This window comes from Oncorhynchus tshawytscha, unplaced genomic scaffold (assembly GCF_018296145.1).
Source record: "Oncorhynchus tshawytscha isolate Ot180627B unplaced genomic scaffold, Otsh_v2.0 Un_contig_13554_pilon_pilon, whole genome shotgun sequence".
In the NCBI taxonomy this organism is placed as follows: Eukaryota; Metazoa; Chordata; class Actinopteri; order Salmoniformes; family Salmonidae; genus Oncorhynchus; species Oncorhynchus tshawytscha.
Genome location: NW_024609118.1, coordinates 80001 through 97500, shown reverse-complemented (window position 1 = coordinate 97500; position 17500 = coordinate 80001). Strand labels below are relative to the sequence as shown.

Genomic DNA, 17500 nt, shown 5'->3' with positions numbered 1-17500 from the left:
GTGTCATGAATTGGTTTGTAGGAAGCTGCCTTTCTGTTTTTAGTCTCTCTATGGTCCACTATATAGATAATGTGACTGGTCTCTCTATGGTCCACTATATAGATAATGTGACTGGTCTCTCTCTCTGTGGTCCACTATATAGATCATGTGTCTGGTCTCTCTGTGGTCCACTATATAGATCATGTGTCTGGTCTCTCTGTGGTCCACTATATAGATCATGTGACTGGTCTCTGGTCCACTATATAGATAATGTGACTGGTCTCTCTGTGGTCCACTATATAGATCATGTGACTGGTCTCTCTGTGGTCCACTATATAGATAATGTGTCTGGTCTCTCTGTGGTCCACTATATAGATAATGTGACTGGTCTCTCTATGGTCCACTATATAGATCATGTGACTGGTCTCTCTCTCTGTGGTCCACTATATAGATCATGTGACTGGTCTCTGTGGTCCACTATATAGATAATGTGACTGGTCTCTGTGGTCCACTATATAGATAATGTGTCTGGTCTCTCTGTGGTCCACTATATAGATCATGTGTCTGGTCTCTCTGTGGTCCACTATATAGATAATGTGACTGGTCTCTCTGTGGTCCACTATATAGATAATGTGACTGGTCTCTCTCTCTATGGTCCACTATATAGATCATGTGACTGGTCTGTGGTCCACTATATAGATAATGTGACTGGTCTCTCTGTGGTCCACTATATAGATAATGTGACTGGTCTCTCTATGGTCCACTATATAGATCATGTGACTGGTCTCTCTCTCTGTGGTCCACTATATAGATCATGTGACTGGTCTCTCGTGGTCCACTATATAGATCATGTGTCTGGTCTCTCTGTGGTCCACTATATAGATAATGTGACTGGTCTCTCTGGGTCCACTATATAGATAATGTGACTGGTCTCTCTCTATGGTCCACTATATAGATAATGTGACTGGTCTCTCTGTGGTCCACTATATAGATAATGTGACTGGTCTCTCTGTGGTCCACTATATAGATAATGTGACTGGTGGTCCACTATATAGATAATGTGTCTGGTCTCTCTCTCTATGGTCCACTATATAGATAATGTGACTGGTCTCTCTCTGTGGTCCACTATATAGATAATGTGACTGGTCTCTCTCTCTATGGTCCACTATATAGATAATGTGTCTGGTCTCTCTCTATGGTCCACTATATAGATAATGTGACTGGTCTCTCTCTCTCTGTGGTCCACTATATAGATAATGTGTCTGGTCTCTCTCTGTGGTCCACTATATAGATAATGTGTCTGGTCTCTCTGTGGTCCACTATATAGATCATGTGACTGGTCTCTCTGTGGTCCACTATATAGATCATGTGACTGGTCTCTCTCTGTGGTCCACTATATAGATCATGTGACTGGTCTCTCTGTGGTCCACTATATAGATCATGTGACTGGTCTCTCTCTGTGGTCCACTATATAGATCATGTGACTGGTCTCTGTGGTCCACTATATAGATAATGTGTCTGGTCTCTCTGTGGTCCACTATATAGATAATGTGACTGGTCTCTCTGTGGTCCACTATATAGATAATGTGTCTGGTCTCTCTCTGTGGTCCACTATATAGATAATGTGACTGGTCTCTCTCTGGTCCACTATATAGATAATGTGTCTGGTCTCTCTCTGTGGTCCACTATATAGATAATGTGTCTGGTCTCTCTGTGGTCCACTATATAGATCATGTGACTGGTCTCTCTGTGGTCCACTATATAGATAATGTGACTGGTCTCTCTCTCTGTAGTCCACTATATAGATATGTGACTGGTCTCTGTGGTCCACTATATAGATAATGTGACTGGTCTCTCTGTGGTCCACTATATAGATCATGTGACTGGTCTCTCTCTGTGGTCCACTATATAGATCATGTGACTGGTCTCTCTATTGTCCACTATATAGATCATGTGACTGGTCTCTCTGTGGTCCACTATATAGATCATGTGACTGGTCTCTCTCTCTGTGGTCCACTATATAGATCATGTGTCTGGTCTCTCTCTCTGTGGTCCACTATATAGATAATGTGACTGGTCTCTCTCTGTGGTCCACTATATAGATATGTGACTGGTCTCTCTGTGTCCACTATATAGATAATGTGACTGGTCTCTCTCTCTGTGGTCCACTATATAGATAATGTGTCTGGTCTCTCTATGGTCCACTATATAGATAATGTGTCTGGTCTCTCTGTGGTCCACTATATAGATATGTGACTGGTCTCTCTCTGTGGTCCACTATATAGATAATGTGACTGGTCTCTCTCTGTGGTCCACTATATAGATAATGTGACTGGTCTCTCTCTGTGGTCCACTATATAGATCATGTGTCTGGTCTCTCTCTGTGGTCCACTATATAGATAATGTGTCTGGTCTCTCTGGGTCCACTATATAGATAATGTGTCTGGTCTCTCTCTCTATGGTCCACTATATAGATAATGTGACTGGTCTCTCTGTGGTCCACTATATAGATAATGTGTCTGGTCTCTCTCTATGGTCCACTATATAGATAATGTGTCTGGTCTCTCTGTGGTCCACTATATAGATAATGTGTCTGGTCTCTCTATGGTCCACTATATAGATAATGTGTCTGGTCTCTCTCTGTGGTCCACTATATAGATAATGTGACTGGTCTCTCTCTGTGGTCCACTATATAGATAATGTGACTGGTCTCTCTATGGTCCACTATATAGATAATGTGTCTGGTCTCTCTGTGGTCCACTATATAGATAATGTGACTGGTCTCTCTCTATGGTCCACTATATAGATAATGTGTCTGGTCTCTCTGTGGTCCACTATATAGATAATGTGTCTGGTCTCTCTATGGTCCACTATATAGATAATGTGTCTGGTCTCTGTGGTCCACTATATAGATCATGTGACTGGTCCACTATATAGATAATGTGTCTGGTCTCTCTGTGGTCCACTATATAGATCATGTGTCTGGTCTCTCTCTATGGTCCACTATATAGATAATGTGTCTGGTCTCTCTGTGGTCCACTATATAGATAATGTGACTGGTCTCTCTCTCTGTGGTCCACTATATAGATAATGTGTCTGGTCTCTCTGTGGTCCACTATATAGATAATGTGACTGGTCTCTCTCTATGGTCCACTATATAGATAATGTGACTGGTCTCTCTCTCTGTGGTCCACTATATAGATAATGTGACTGGTCTCTCTCTGTGGTCCACTATATAGATCATGTGTCTGGTCTCTCTCTCTGTGGTCCACTATATAGATAATGTGTCTGGTCTCTCTCTGGTCCACTATATAGATAATGTGTCTGGTCTCTCTCTATGGTCCACTATATAGATAATGTGACTGGTCTCTCTGTGGTCCACTATATAGATAATGTGTCTGGTCTCTCTCTCTATGGTCCACTATATAGATAATGTGTCTGGTCTCTCTGTGGTCCACTATATAGATAATGTGACTGGTCTCTCTCTATGGTCCACTATATAGATAATGTGACTGGTCTCTCTGTGGTCCACTATATAGATAATGTGACTGGTCTCTCTGTGGTCCACTATATAGATAATGTGTCTGGTCTCTCTCTCTGTGGTCCACTATATAGATAATGTGTCTGGTCTCTCTGGTCCACTATATAGATAATGTGTCTGGTCTCTCTCTCTATGGTCCACTATATAGATAATGTGACTGGTCTCTCTGTGGTCCACTATATAGATAATGTGTCTGGTCTCTCTCTATGGTCCACTATATAGATAATGTGTCTGGTCTCTCTGTGGTCCACTATATAGATAATGTGACTGGTCTCTCTCTGGTCCACTATATAGATAATGTGACTGGTCTCTCTGTGGTCCACTATATAGATAATGTGACTGGTCTCTCTGTGGTCCACTATATAGATAATGTGACTGGTCTCTCTATGGTCCACTATATAGATAATGTGACTGGTCTCTCTCTGTGGTCCACTATATAGATAATGTGACTGGTCTCTCTCTCTGTGGTCCACTATATAGATAATGTGTCTGGTCTCTCTCTGTGGTCCACTATATAGATAATGTGTCTGGTCTCTCTGTGGTCCACTATATAGATAATGTGACTGGTCTCTCTGTGGTCCACTATATAGATAATGTGACTGGTCTCTCTGTGGTCCACTATATAGATAATGTGTCTGGTCTCTCTGTGGTCCACTATATAGATCATGTGTCTGGTCTCTCTGTGGTCCACTATATAGATAATGTGACTGGTCTCTCTGTGGTCCACTATATAGATAATGTGACTGGTCTCCTCTATGGTCCACTATATAGATCATGTGACTGGTCTCTCTGTGGTCCACTATATAGATAATGTTACTGGTCTCTCTGGGTCCACTATATAGATAATGTGACTGGTCTCTCTATGGTCCACTATATAGATAATGTGTCTGGTCTCTCTCTATGGTCCACTATATAGATAATGTGACTGGTCTCTCTCTATGGTCCACTATATAGATAATGTGACTGGTCTCTCTCTCTATGGTCCACTATATAGATAATGTGTCTGGTCTCTCTCTCTACCACTATATAGATAATGTGACTGGTCTCTCTCTCTATGGTCCACTATATAGATAATGTGTCTGGTCTCTCTCTGTGGTCCACTATATAGATAATGTGTCTGGTCTCTCTGTGGTCCACTATATAGATCATGTGACTGGTCTCTCTGTGGTCCACTATATAGATAATGTGACTGGTCTCTCTGTGGTCCACTATATAGATCATGTGACTGGTCTCTCTCTCTGTGGTCCACTATATAGATAATGTGACTGGTCTCTCTATGGTCCACTATATAGATCATGTGACTGGTCTCTCTGTGGTCCACTATATAGATCATGTGACTGGTCTCTCTCTGTGGTCCACTATATAGATAATGTGTCTGGTCTCTCTCTGTGGTCCACTATATAGATAATGTGACTGGTCTCTCTGTGGTCCACTATATAGATAATGTGACTGGTCTCTCTCTCTGTGGTCCACTATATAGATAATGTGTCTGGTCTCTCTATGGTCCACTATATAGATAATGTGTCTGGTCTCTCTGTGGTCCACTATATAGATAATGTGACTGGTCTCTCTCTGTATATAGATAATGTCCTCTGTGGTCCACTATATAGATAATGTGTCTGGTCTCTCTCTATGGTCCACTATATAGATAATGTGACTGGTCTCTCTCTGTGGTCCACTATATAGATAATGTGTCTGGTCTCTCTGTGGTCCACTATATAGATAATGTGTCTGGTCTCTCTCTATGGTCCACTATATAGATAATGTGACTGGTCTCTCTCTATGGTCCACTATATAGATAATGTGACTGGTCTCTCTCTGTGGTCCACTATATAGATAATGTGACTGGTCTCTCTCTGTGGTCCACTATATAGATCATGTGTCTGGTCTCTCTCTGTGGTCCACTATATAGATAATGTGTCTGGTCTCTCTCTGGTCCACTATATAGATAATGTGTCTGGTCTCTCTCTCTGTGGTCCACTATATAGATAATGTGTCTGGTCTCTCTGTGGTCCACTATATAGATATGTGACTGGTCTCTCTGTGGTCCACTATATAGATCATGTGACTGGTCTCTCTCTCTGTGGTCCACTATATAGATAATGTGACTGGTCTCTCTGTGTCCACTATATAGATAATGTGACTGGTCTCTCTGTGGTCCACTATATAGATATGTGACTGGTCTCTCTCTGTGGTCCACTATATAGATCATGTGACTGGTCTCTCTCTCTGTGGTCCACTATATAGATAATGTGTCTGGTCTCTCTATGGTCCACTATATAGATAATGTGTCTGGTCTCTCTGTGGTCCACTATATAGATCATGTGACTGGTCTCTCTCTGTGGTCCACTATATAGATAATGTGACTGGTCTCTCTCTGTGGTCCACTATATAGATAATGTGACTGGTCTCTCTCTGTGGTCCACTATATAGATAATGTGTCTGGTCTCTCTCTGTGGTCCACTATATAGATAATGTGTCTGGTCTCTCTCTGGTCCACTATATAGATAATGTGTCTGGTCTCTCTCTCTATGGTCCACTATATAGATAATGTGACTGGTCTCTCTGTGTCCACTATATAGATAATGTGTCTGGTCTCTCTCTATGGTCCACTATATAGATCATGTGTCTGGTTTCTCTGTGGTCCACTATATAGATAATGTGTCTGGTCTCTCTATGGTCCACTATATAGATAATGTGTCTGGTCTCTCTCTGTGGTCCACTATATAGATCATGTGACTGGTCTCTCTCTGTGGTCCACTATATAGATTATGTGACTGGTCTCTCTATGGTCCACTATATAGATAATGTGTCTGGTCTCTCTGTGGTCCACTATATAGATAATGTGACTGGTCTCTCTCTCTATGGTCCACTATATAGATAATGTGTCTGGTCTCTCTGTGGTCCACTATATAGATATATAGATCATGTGTCTGGTCTCTCTCTATGGTCCAATATATAGATAATGTGACTGGTCTCTCTCTGTGGTCCACTATATAGATAATGTGTCTGGTCTCTCTGTGGTCCACTATATAGATAATGTGTCTGGTCTCTCTCTCTATGGTCCACTATATAGATAATGTGACTGGTCTCTCTCTGTATGGTCCACTATATAGATAATGTGACTGGTCTCTCTCTGTGGTCCACTATATAGATAATGTGACTGGTCTCTCTCTGTGGTCCACTATATAGATAATGTGTCTGGTCTCTCTCTGTGGTCCACTATATAGATAATGTGTCTGGTCTCTCTCTGGTCCACTATATAGATAATGTGTCTGGTCTCTCTCTGTGGTCCACTATATAGATAATGTGACTGGTCTCTCTGTGGTCCACTATATAGATAATGTGTCTGGTCTCTCTGTGGTCCACTATATAGATAATTTGACTGGTCTCTCTCTATGGTCCACTATATAGATAATGTGACTGGTCTCTCTCTGTGGTCCACTATATAGATAATGTGACTGGTCTCTCTCTGTGGTCCACTATATAGATCATGTGTCTGGTCTCTCTCTGTGGTCCACTATATAGATAATGTGTCTGGTCTCTCTCTGGTCCACTATATAGATAATGTGTCTGGTCTCTCTCTATGGTCCACTATATAGATAATGTGACTGGTCTCTCCATGGTCCACTATATAGATAATGTGTCTGGTCTCTCTGTGGTCCACTATATAGATAATGTGACTGGTCTCTCTCTCTATGGTCCACTATATAGATAATGTGACTGGTCTCTCTGTGGTCCACTATATAGATAATGTGACTGGTGTCTCTGTGGTCCACTATATAGATAATGTGACTGGCTTCTCTGTGGTCCACTATATAGATAATGTGACTGGTCTCTCTCTCTGTGGTCCACTATATAGATAATGTGACTGGTCTCTCTGTGGTCCACTATATAGATAATGTGTCTGTTCTCTCTCTCTATGGTCCACTATATAGATAATGTGTCTGGTCTCTCTGTGGTCCACTATATAGATAATGTGTCTGGTCTCTCTGTGGTCCACTATATAGATAATGTGACTGGTCTCTCTGTGGTCCACTATATAGATAATGTGTCTGGTCTCTCTCTCTATGGTCCACTATATAGATAATGTGTCTGGTCTCTCTGGTCCACTATATAGATAATGTGACTGGTCTCTCTCTATGGTCCACTATATAGATAATGTGACTGGTCTCTCTGTGGTCCACTATATAGATAATGTGACTGGTGTGTGGTCCACTATATAGATAATGTGACTGTCTCTGTGGTCCACTATATAGATAATGTGACTGGTCTCTCTATGGTCCACTATATAGATAATGTGACTGGTCTCTCTCTCTGTGGTCCACTATATAGATAATGTGACTGGTCTCTCTGTGGTCCACTATATAGATAATGTGTCTGGTCTCTCTATGGTCCACTATATAGATAATGTGTCTGGTCTCTCTGTGGTCCACTATATAGATCATGTGTCTGGTCTCTCTCTCTATGGTCCACTATATAGATAATGTGACTGGTCTCTCTGTGGTCCACTATATAGATAATGTGTCTGGTCTCTCTCTATGGTCCACTATGTAGATAATGTGACTGGTCTCTCTCTGTGGTCCACTATATAGATAATGTGACTGGTCTCTCTGTGGTCCACTATATAGATAATGTGACTGGTCTCTCTCTGTGGTCCACTATATAGATAATGTGACTGGTCTCTCTATGGTCCACTATATAGATCATGTGACTGGTCTCTCTGTGGTCCACTATATAGATAATGTGACTGGTCTCTCTATGGTCCACTATATAGATCATGTGACTGGTCTCTCTGTGGTCCACTATATAGATAATGTGACTGGTCTCTCTATGGTCCACTATATAGATCATGTGACTCTCACGGTCCACTATATAGATAATGTGACTGGTGTCTCTCTGTGGTCCACTATATAGATAATGTGACTGGTCTCTCTCTCTATGGTCCACTATATAGATAATGTGACTGGTCTCTCTATGGTCCACTATATAGATAATGTGACTGGTCTCTCTCTCTATAGTCCACTATATAGATAATGTGACTGGTCTCTCTCTCTATGGTCCACTATATAGATCATGTGTCTGGTCTCTCTCTATGGTCCACTATATAGATAATGTGACTGGTCTCTCTATGGTCCACTATATAGATAATGTGACTGGTCTCTCTCTGTGGTCCACTATATAAATCATGTGTCTGGTCTCTCTCTATGGTCCACTATATAGATCATGTGACTGGTCTCTCTCTATGGTCCACTATATAGATCATGTGACTGGTCTCTCTATGGTCCACTATATAGATAATGTGACTGGTCTCTCTCTCTATGGTCCACTATATAGATAATGTGACTGGTCTCTCTCTATGGTCCACTATATAGATAATGTGACTGGTCTCTCTCTATGGTCCACTATATAGATAATGTGTCTGGTCTCTGTGGTCCACTATATAGATCATGTGACTGGTCTCTCTGTGGTCCACTATATAGATCATGTGACTGGTCTCTCTATGGTCCACTATATAGATAATGTGACTGGTCTCTCTCTGTGGTCCACTATATAGATAATGTGTCTGGTCTCTCTATGGTCCACTATATAGATAATGTGACTGGTCTCTCTGTGGTCCACTATATAGATAATATGACTGGTCTCTCTATGGTCCACTATATAGATATGTGACTGGTCTCTCTGTGGTCCACTATATAGATCATGTGACTGGTCTCTCTATGGTCCACTATATAGATAATGTGACTGGTCTCTCTCTGTGGTCCACTATATAGATAATGTGTCTGGTCTCTCTATGGTCCACTATATAGATAATGTGACTGGTCTCTCTCTGGTCCACTATATAGATAATATGACTGGTCTGGTCCACTATATAGATCATGTGACTGGTCTCTCTGTGGTCCACTATATAGATAATGTGACTGGTCTCTCTGTGGTCCACTATATAGATAATGTGTCTGGTCTCTCTGTGGTCCACTATATAGATAATGTGACTGGTCTCTCTGTGGTCCACTATATAGATAATGTGACTGGTCTCTCTGTGGTCCACTATATAGATAATGTGACTGGTCTCTCTGTGGTCCACTATATAGATAATGTGACTGGTCTCTCTGTGGTCCACTATATAGATAATGTGACTGGTCTCTCTGTGGTCCACTATATAGATAATGTGTCTGGTCTCTCTGTGGTCCACTATATAGATCATGTGACTGGTCTCTCTGTGGTCCACTATATAGATAATGTGACTGGTCTCTCTCTGGTCCACTATATAGATCATGTGACTGGTCTCTCTGTGGTCCACTATATAGATAATGTGACTGGTCTCTCTGTGGTCCACTATATAGATAATGTGACTGGTCTCTCTGTGGTCCACTATATAGATAATGTGACTGGTCTCTCTATGGTCCACTATATAGATAATGTGTCTGGTCTCTCTGTGGTCCACTATATAGATAATGTGACTGGTCTCTCTCTGTGGTCCACTATATAGATAATGTGACTGGTCTCTCTGTGGTCCACTATATAGATAATGTGACTGGTGTCTGGATAATGTGACTCTCTCTGTGGTCCACTATATAGATAATGTGACTGGTCTCTCTATGGTCCACTATATAGATAATGTGACTGGTCTCTCTCTGTGGTCCACTATATAGATAATGTGACTGGTCTCTCTGTGGTCCACTATATAGATAATGTGTCTGGTCTCTCTATGGTCCACTATATAGATAATGTGTCTGGTCTCTCTGTGGTCCACTATATAGATCATGTGTCTGGTCTCTCTGGTCCACTATATAGATAATGTGACTGGTCTCTCTGTGGTCCACTATATAGATATGTGTCTGGTCTCTCTCTCTATGGTCCACTATGTAGATAATGTGACTGGTCTCTCTCTCTATGGTCCACTATATAGATAATGTGACTGGTCTCTCTGTGGTCCACTATATAGATAATGTGACTGGTCTCTCTCTGTGGTCCACTATATAGATAATGTGACTGGTCTCTCTATGGTCCACTATATAGATAATGTGACTGGTCTCTCTGTGGTCCACTATATAGATAATGTGACTGGTCTCTCTATGGTCCACTATATAGATCATGTGACTGGTCTCCTGTGGTCCACTATATAGATAATGTGACTGGTCTCTCTATGGTCCACTATATAGATCATGTGACTGGTCTCTGTGGTCCACTATATAGATAATGTGACTGGTCTCTCTATGGTCCACTATATAGATAATGTGACTGGTCTCTCTATGGTCCACTATATAGATAATGTGACTGGTCTCTCTGTGGTCCACTATATAGATAATGTGACTGGTCTCTCTGGTCCACTATATAGATAATGTGACTGGTGTCTCTCTGTGGTCCACTATATAGATAATGTGACTGGTCTCTCTCTCTATGGTCCACTATATAGATAATGTGACTGGTCTCTCTGTGGTCCACTATATAGATAATGTGACTGGTCTCTCTCTATAGTCCACTATATAGATAATGTGACTGGTCTCTCTCTATGGTCCACTATATAGATCATGTGTCTGGTCTCTCTCTGGTCCACTATATAGATAATGTGACTGGTCTCTCTCTGGTCCACTATATAGATAATGTGACTGGTCTCTCTCTCTATGGTCCACTATATAGATCATGTGTCTGGTCTCTCTCTCTATGGTCCACTATATAGATCATGTGACTGGTCTCTCTCTCTATGGTCCACTATATAGATAATGTGACTGGTCTCTCTCTGTGGTCCACTATATAGATAATGTGACTGGTCTCTCTCTCTATGGTCCACTATATAGATAATGTGACTGGTCTCTCTCTGTGGTCCACTATATAGATAATGTGACTGGTCTCTCTATGGTCCACTATATAGATAATGTGACTGGTCTCTCTATGGTCCACTATATAGATAATGTGACTGGTCTCTCTCTATGGTCCACTATATAGATAATGTGACTGGTCTCTCTCTGTGGTCCACTATATAGATAATGTGTCTGGTCTCTCTATGGTCCACTATATAGATAATGTGACTGGTCTCTCTCTCTATGGTCCACTATATAGATAATGTGACTGGTCTCTCTCTATGGTCCACTATATAGATAATGTGTCTGGTCTCTCTGTGGTCCACTATATAGATAATGTGACTGGTCTCTCTGTGGTCCACTATATAGATCATGTGTCTGGTCTCTCTGTGGTCCACTATATAGATAATGTGACTGGTCTCTCTGTGGTCCACTATATAGATAATGTGACTGGTCTCTCTGTGGTCCACTATATAGATAATGTGACTGGTCTCTCTGTGGTCCACTATATAGATCATGTGACTGGTCTCTCTGTGGTCCACTATATAGATAATGTGACTGGTCTCTCTGTGGTCCACTATATAGATAATGTGACTGGTCCACTATATAGATAATGTGACTGGTCTCTCTGTGGTCCACTATATAGATAATGTGACTGGTCTCTCTGTGGTCCACTATATAGATAATGTGACTGGTCTCTCTGTGGTCCACTATATAGATAATGTGACTGGTCTCTCTATGGTCCACTATATAGATCATGTGACTGGTCTCTCTGTGGTCCACTATATAGATAATGTGACTGGTCTCTCTATGGTCCACTATATAGATAATGTGTCTGGTCTCTCTATGGTCCACTATAGATAATGTGACTGGTCTCTCTCTCTATGGTCCACTATATAGATAATGTGACTGGTCTCTCTATGGTCCACTATATAGATAATGTGACTGGTCATTCTCTCCACTATATAGATAATGTGACTGGTCTCTCTCTCTATTGTCCACTATATAGATAATGTGACTGGTCTCTCTCTCTATTGTCCACTATATAGATAATGTGACTGGTCTCTCTCTGGTCCACTATATAGATAATGTGACTGGTCTCTCTCTCTATGGTCCACTATATAGATAATGTGACTGGTCTCTCTATGGTCCACTATATAGATCATGTGACTGGTCTCTCTGTGGTCCACTATATAGATAATGTGACTGGTCTCTCTCTGTGGTCCACTATATAGATAATGTGTCTGGTCTCTCTATGGTCCACTATATAGATAATGTGACTGGTCTCTCTCTCTATGGTCCACTATATAGATAATGTGACTGGTCTCTCTCTCTATGGTCCACTATATAGATAATGTGACTGGTCTCTCTCTCCATGGTCTACTATATAGATAATGTGTCTGGTCTCTCTATGGTCCACTATATAGATAATGTGACTGGTCTCTCTGTGGTCCACTATATAGATAATGTGTCTGGTCTCTCTATGGTCCACTATATAGATAATGTGACTGGTCTCTCTCTCTATGGTCCACTATATAGATAATGTGACTGGTCTCTCTCTCTCTATGGTCCACTATATAGATAATGTGTCTGGTCTCTCTATGGTCCACTATATAGATAATGTGACTGGTCTCTCTCTCCATGGTCTACTATATAGATAATGTTCTGGTCTCTCTATGGTCCACTATATAGATAATGTGACTGGTCTCTCTCTATGGTCCACTATATAGATAATGTGACTGTTCTCTCTCTCTATGGTCCACTATATAGATAATGTGACTGGTCTCTCTCTCCATGGTCTACTATATAGATAATGTGTCTGGTCTCTCTATGACTATATAGATGTGACTGGTCTCTCTCTCTATGGTCCACTATATAGATAATGTGACTGGTCTCTCTCTCCATGGTCCACTATATAGATAATGTGACTGGTCTCTCTATGGTCCACTATATAGATAATGTGACTGGTCTCTCTATGGTCCACTATATAGATAATGTGACTGGTCATTCTCTCTATAGTCCACTATATAGATAATGTGACTGGTCTCTCTCTCTATTGTCCACTATATAGATAATGTGACTGGTCTCTCTCTCTATTGTCCACTATATAGATAATGTGACTGGTCTCTCTCTCTATGGTCCACTATATAGATAATGTGACTGGTCTTCTCTCTATATATAGATAATGTGACTGGTCTCTCTCTCTATGGTCCACTATATAGATAATGTGACTGGTCTCTCTATGGTCCACTATATAGATAATATGACTGGTCTCTCTATGGTCCACTATATAGATAATGTGACTGGTCATTCTCTCTATAGTCCACTATATAGATAATGTGACTGGTCTCTCTCTCTCTATGGTCCACTATATAGATAATGTGACTGGTCTCTCTCTCTATGGTCCACTATAGAGATAAAATAATGTACTACGAGAATTATCATTCCTAGTCTATATCCCAAATGGCAGCCTATGGTTCCTGGTCAAAGTAGTGCACTATGTAGGGAATAGGGTGCCATTGGCCATAGGGCCCTGGTCAAAGTAGTGCACTATGTAGGGAATAGGGTGCCCTTGGCCATAGGGCCATGGTCAAAGTAGTGCACTACGTAGGGAATAGTGTACCATTGGCCATAGGACCCTGGTCACTACATAAGGAATGGGTTGTGATTTGGGACACAGCCTTGTAGGAAACCTGGCTGAGGATGTTGAATTCACAGCGTCAGTGTGATTGATGTCGTTTCAACACTTCCAGAAATAACTAGGTGACGATGGCAACGTGAACACCTCTCCTCTCTTTAATCACGGAAGAGCTGCTCAAACTGTAACGCAATCAATAATTACCAACGTCCCTGCAGAATCCCTTTAATTTAGGCTGTTTGACCTTTAACCTTAGACTCCATGTAAAGGAAGCCAACCTTCCTTTATATAAAAGCTAGTCTCCAAATCCAAACAGGATCAAGACTTCCTTGTCCTGTTTATGCCAATGGAACGTGGCCCGGTTGCGTTTGGATTTCCGAGGCTGTTTCTAAGCCCACAGTACCGTCAAATCTGCGAGCCGTTGCTTTTCTCCCACAGTGCACTGTACCGCACATGAAAATGTGGAGGTCACGTCACTTCAACAGACGGTGCCAGCTTTGCTATGTAAATATTGTCTCCATCCCATATGGCACCCTATTCCCTATATAGTGCACTACTTTCTTTTTTTTTTTACCATGGCCCATTCCAAAAAATACAGTGCACTATATAGGGATTAGGGTGCCGTTTGGGAGGACACCCGCTACCTAATTCGATTTTGCCTAGAGATCGTTGCGTTCTCTCTTGTTCAACAACAACATGGAATGTCAGTTACGTTACCGTGGCAATGAATCAGTTGTGACAGGACCTTAGTAGGGTTACCGAGGCTGGGACCAGGGAGCCAATAGGATCGCTGCATCTAGCCTGTTAGCCGGCCTCGTCCAGCCACTCACAACGTTAATTATTAGAGTGGGTAGAGAGACTGGAGGAGAGGACTGTGTGGTCAGCAGAAATATTTCCATCTCCCTGTTGTTTACAGATTGAAGTACAATGTGTGATGATTAATATGGTTTTATCACTGCATAAATCAATATCTGATGTGTTAATGTAGCTTTTCCATAAGTTCTCTCTCTTCTCCTCCTCCTCTCCTCCTCCCTCATCCCTCCTTTCCTCCTCAACCTCTCCTCCTCCCTCCACTCCTCCACTCTTTTCCTCTCCTCCTCCCTCCTCTCCTCCCTCCTCTCTTTTCCTCTCTCCTCTCCTCCTCTATTCTTCTCCTCCTCCCTCCTCTCTATTCCTCTCCTCCTCCCTCCTTTCCTCCTCTCCTCCTCTCTCCTCCTCCCTCCTCTCCCCTCCTCTCCTCTCTCTCCTCCTCTTCCCCTCCTCTCTCTCTCCTCTCCTCTCCTCTCCTCCCTCCTCTCTTTCCTCTCCTCCTCTATTCTTCTCCCCTCCTCCTCTTCTCCTCATCCTCTCCTCCCCTCATCCTCTTCTCATACTCCTCCGCTCCTCCTCCTCCTCTCTCTCTCTTTTCCTCTCCTCTTTCCTCTCCTCCTCCGTCCTCTCCTCTTTCCTCTCCTCCTCTCCTCTCCTCTCCTCCTCCCCACTGTAGATCAATGTTTAGCTCTATTGAGGAATCTAATTCTGATATAGTCTGATAGAGTATACTGCTCAGCTACAGTTAATATTATACTATACAGGGTCTGTTCTATAGAGGTAACATGATCTGTATCTACAGGATCTGTTCTATAGAGGTAACATGATCTGTATCTACAGGGTCTGTTCTATAGAGGTAACATGATCTGTATCTACAGGGTCTGTTCTATAGAGGTAACATGATCTGTATCTACAGGGTCTGTTCTATAGAGGTAACATGATCTGTATCTACAGGGTCTGTTCTATAGAGGTAACATGATCTGTATCTACAGGGTCTGTTCTATAGAGGTAACATGATCTGTATCTACATGATCTGTATCTACAGGGTCTGTTCTATAGAGGTAACATGATCTGCATCTACATGATCTGTATCTGATCTGTATCTACAGGGTCTGTTCTATAGTAGTATAGAGGTAACATGATCTGTATCTACAGGGTCTGTTCTATAGAGGTAACATGATCTGTATCTACATGATCTGTATCTACAGGGTCTGTTCTATAGAGGTAACATGATCTGTATCTACAGGGTCTGTTCTATAGAGGTAACATGATCTGTATCTACAGGGTCTGTTCTATAGAGGTATAGAGGTAACATGATCTGTATCTACATGATCTGTTCTATAGTATCTAACATGATCTGTATCTACAGGGTCTGTTCTATAGAGGTATAGAGGTAACATGATCTGTATCTACAGGGTCTGTTCTATAGAGGTATAGAGGTAACATGATCTGTATCTACAGGGTCTGTTCTATAGAGGTATAGAGGTAACATGATCTGTATCTAAATCTGATCTACAGGGTCTGTTCTATAGAGGTAACTGTTCTATAGAGGTATAGAGGTAACATGATCTGTATCTACATGATCTGTATCTACAGGGTCTGTTCTATAGAGGTAACATGATCTGTATCTACAGGGTCTGTTCTATAGAGGTAACATGATCTGTATCTAAATGATCTGTATCTACAGGGTCTGTTCTATAGAGGTAACATGATCTGTATCTACGGGTCTGTTCTATAGAGGTAACTGATCTGTATCTACAGTGTTCTATAGAGGTAACATGATCTGTATCTACAGGGTCTGTTCTATAGAGGTAACATGATCTGTATCTACGGGGTCTGTTCTATAGAGGTAACGTGATCTGTGTCCCTGCAGTGGTCTGAGGAGCCGTGTGCAGCTCACCTGACCCAGAGAGACGGCTACCAGGCCTCCACACAAGGACAACTCAAGGACCAGCTCTACCAGGAGATCATCAACTTCTTTGACAAGGGCAAGGTACCTAGAGGGAAGAGGGTGATGGGAGGGGGAGAGAGGGTGTGTATTAGAGAGAGATATAGTGTGTGTGTTGGTGAGAAAGTGAGAGAGGGGGTGAGAGAGAGAGGGGAGGTGAGAGAGAGAAGGGAGGTGGTGAGAGAGGGGGGGTGGGAGAGAGGGGGTGGTGAGAGAGGGGAGGTGGTGAGAGAGGGGGGTGGTGAGAGAGGGGAGGTGGTGAGAGAGGGAGGTGGTGAGAGAGAGGGGGGTGGTGAGAGAGAGTGGGGGTGGTTGAGAGAGAGAGAGCGAGGGGTGAGAGAGAGAGGGAGGGGTGAGAGAGAGAGGTGGGGGATGTCCAGAGAGAGAGAGAGAGAGAGGGGGAGTGAAAGAGATAGAGAGGGGGTGTCCAGAGAGAGAGTGTGTAGGTCTGGTGAGACTAAAGAGGTAGACAGAGTTAGTGAGCTGCACCTTTTCATTCAGCGTGTTCCAGATGTTTTGGGACCTGTTCTATCTGATCCTCCTTCAACGGTCCAGAGAGGCAATGTGGCGACGCCAAAACATCCCGTCTCTACTCTATAAGCCCTCTATTGGCCCTCCTCTATAAGCCCTCTATTGGCCCTCCTCTATAAGCCCTCTATTGGCCCTCCTCTATAAGTCCTCTATTGGCCCTCCTCTGGAAGTCCTCTATTGGCCCTCCTCTATAAGCCCTCTATTGGCCCTCCTCTATAAGCCCTCTATTGGCCCTCCTCTATAAGCCCTCT

The 17500-nt window shown here is 42.4% G+C and overlaps 1 protein-coding gene across 1 annotated transcript in view; it reads left to right on the top strand.

Moving 5' to 3' along the window:
- The window catches only part of LOC121844298 (dedicator of cytokinesis protein 1-like), an 84016-nt gene that overhangs the window by 12613 nt on the left and 53903 nt on the right, over window positions 1-17500 (top strand). Inside the window, exon 6 of the mRNA XM_042314231.1 lies at window positions 16644-16763. Coding sequence (XP_042170165.1) covers window positions 16644-16763 — 120 coding nt within the window. The remainder of the gene's footprint in view (window positions 1-16643; window positions 16764-17500) is intronic.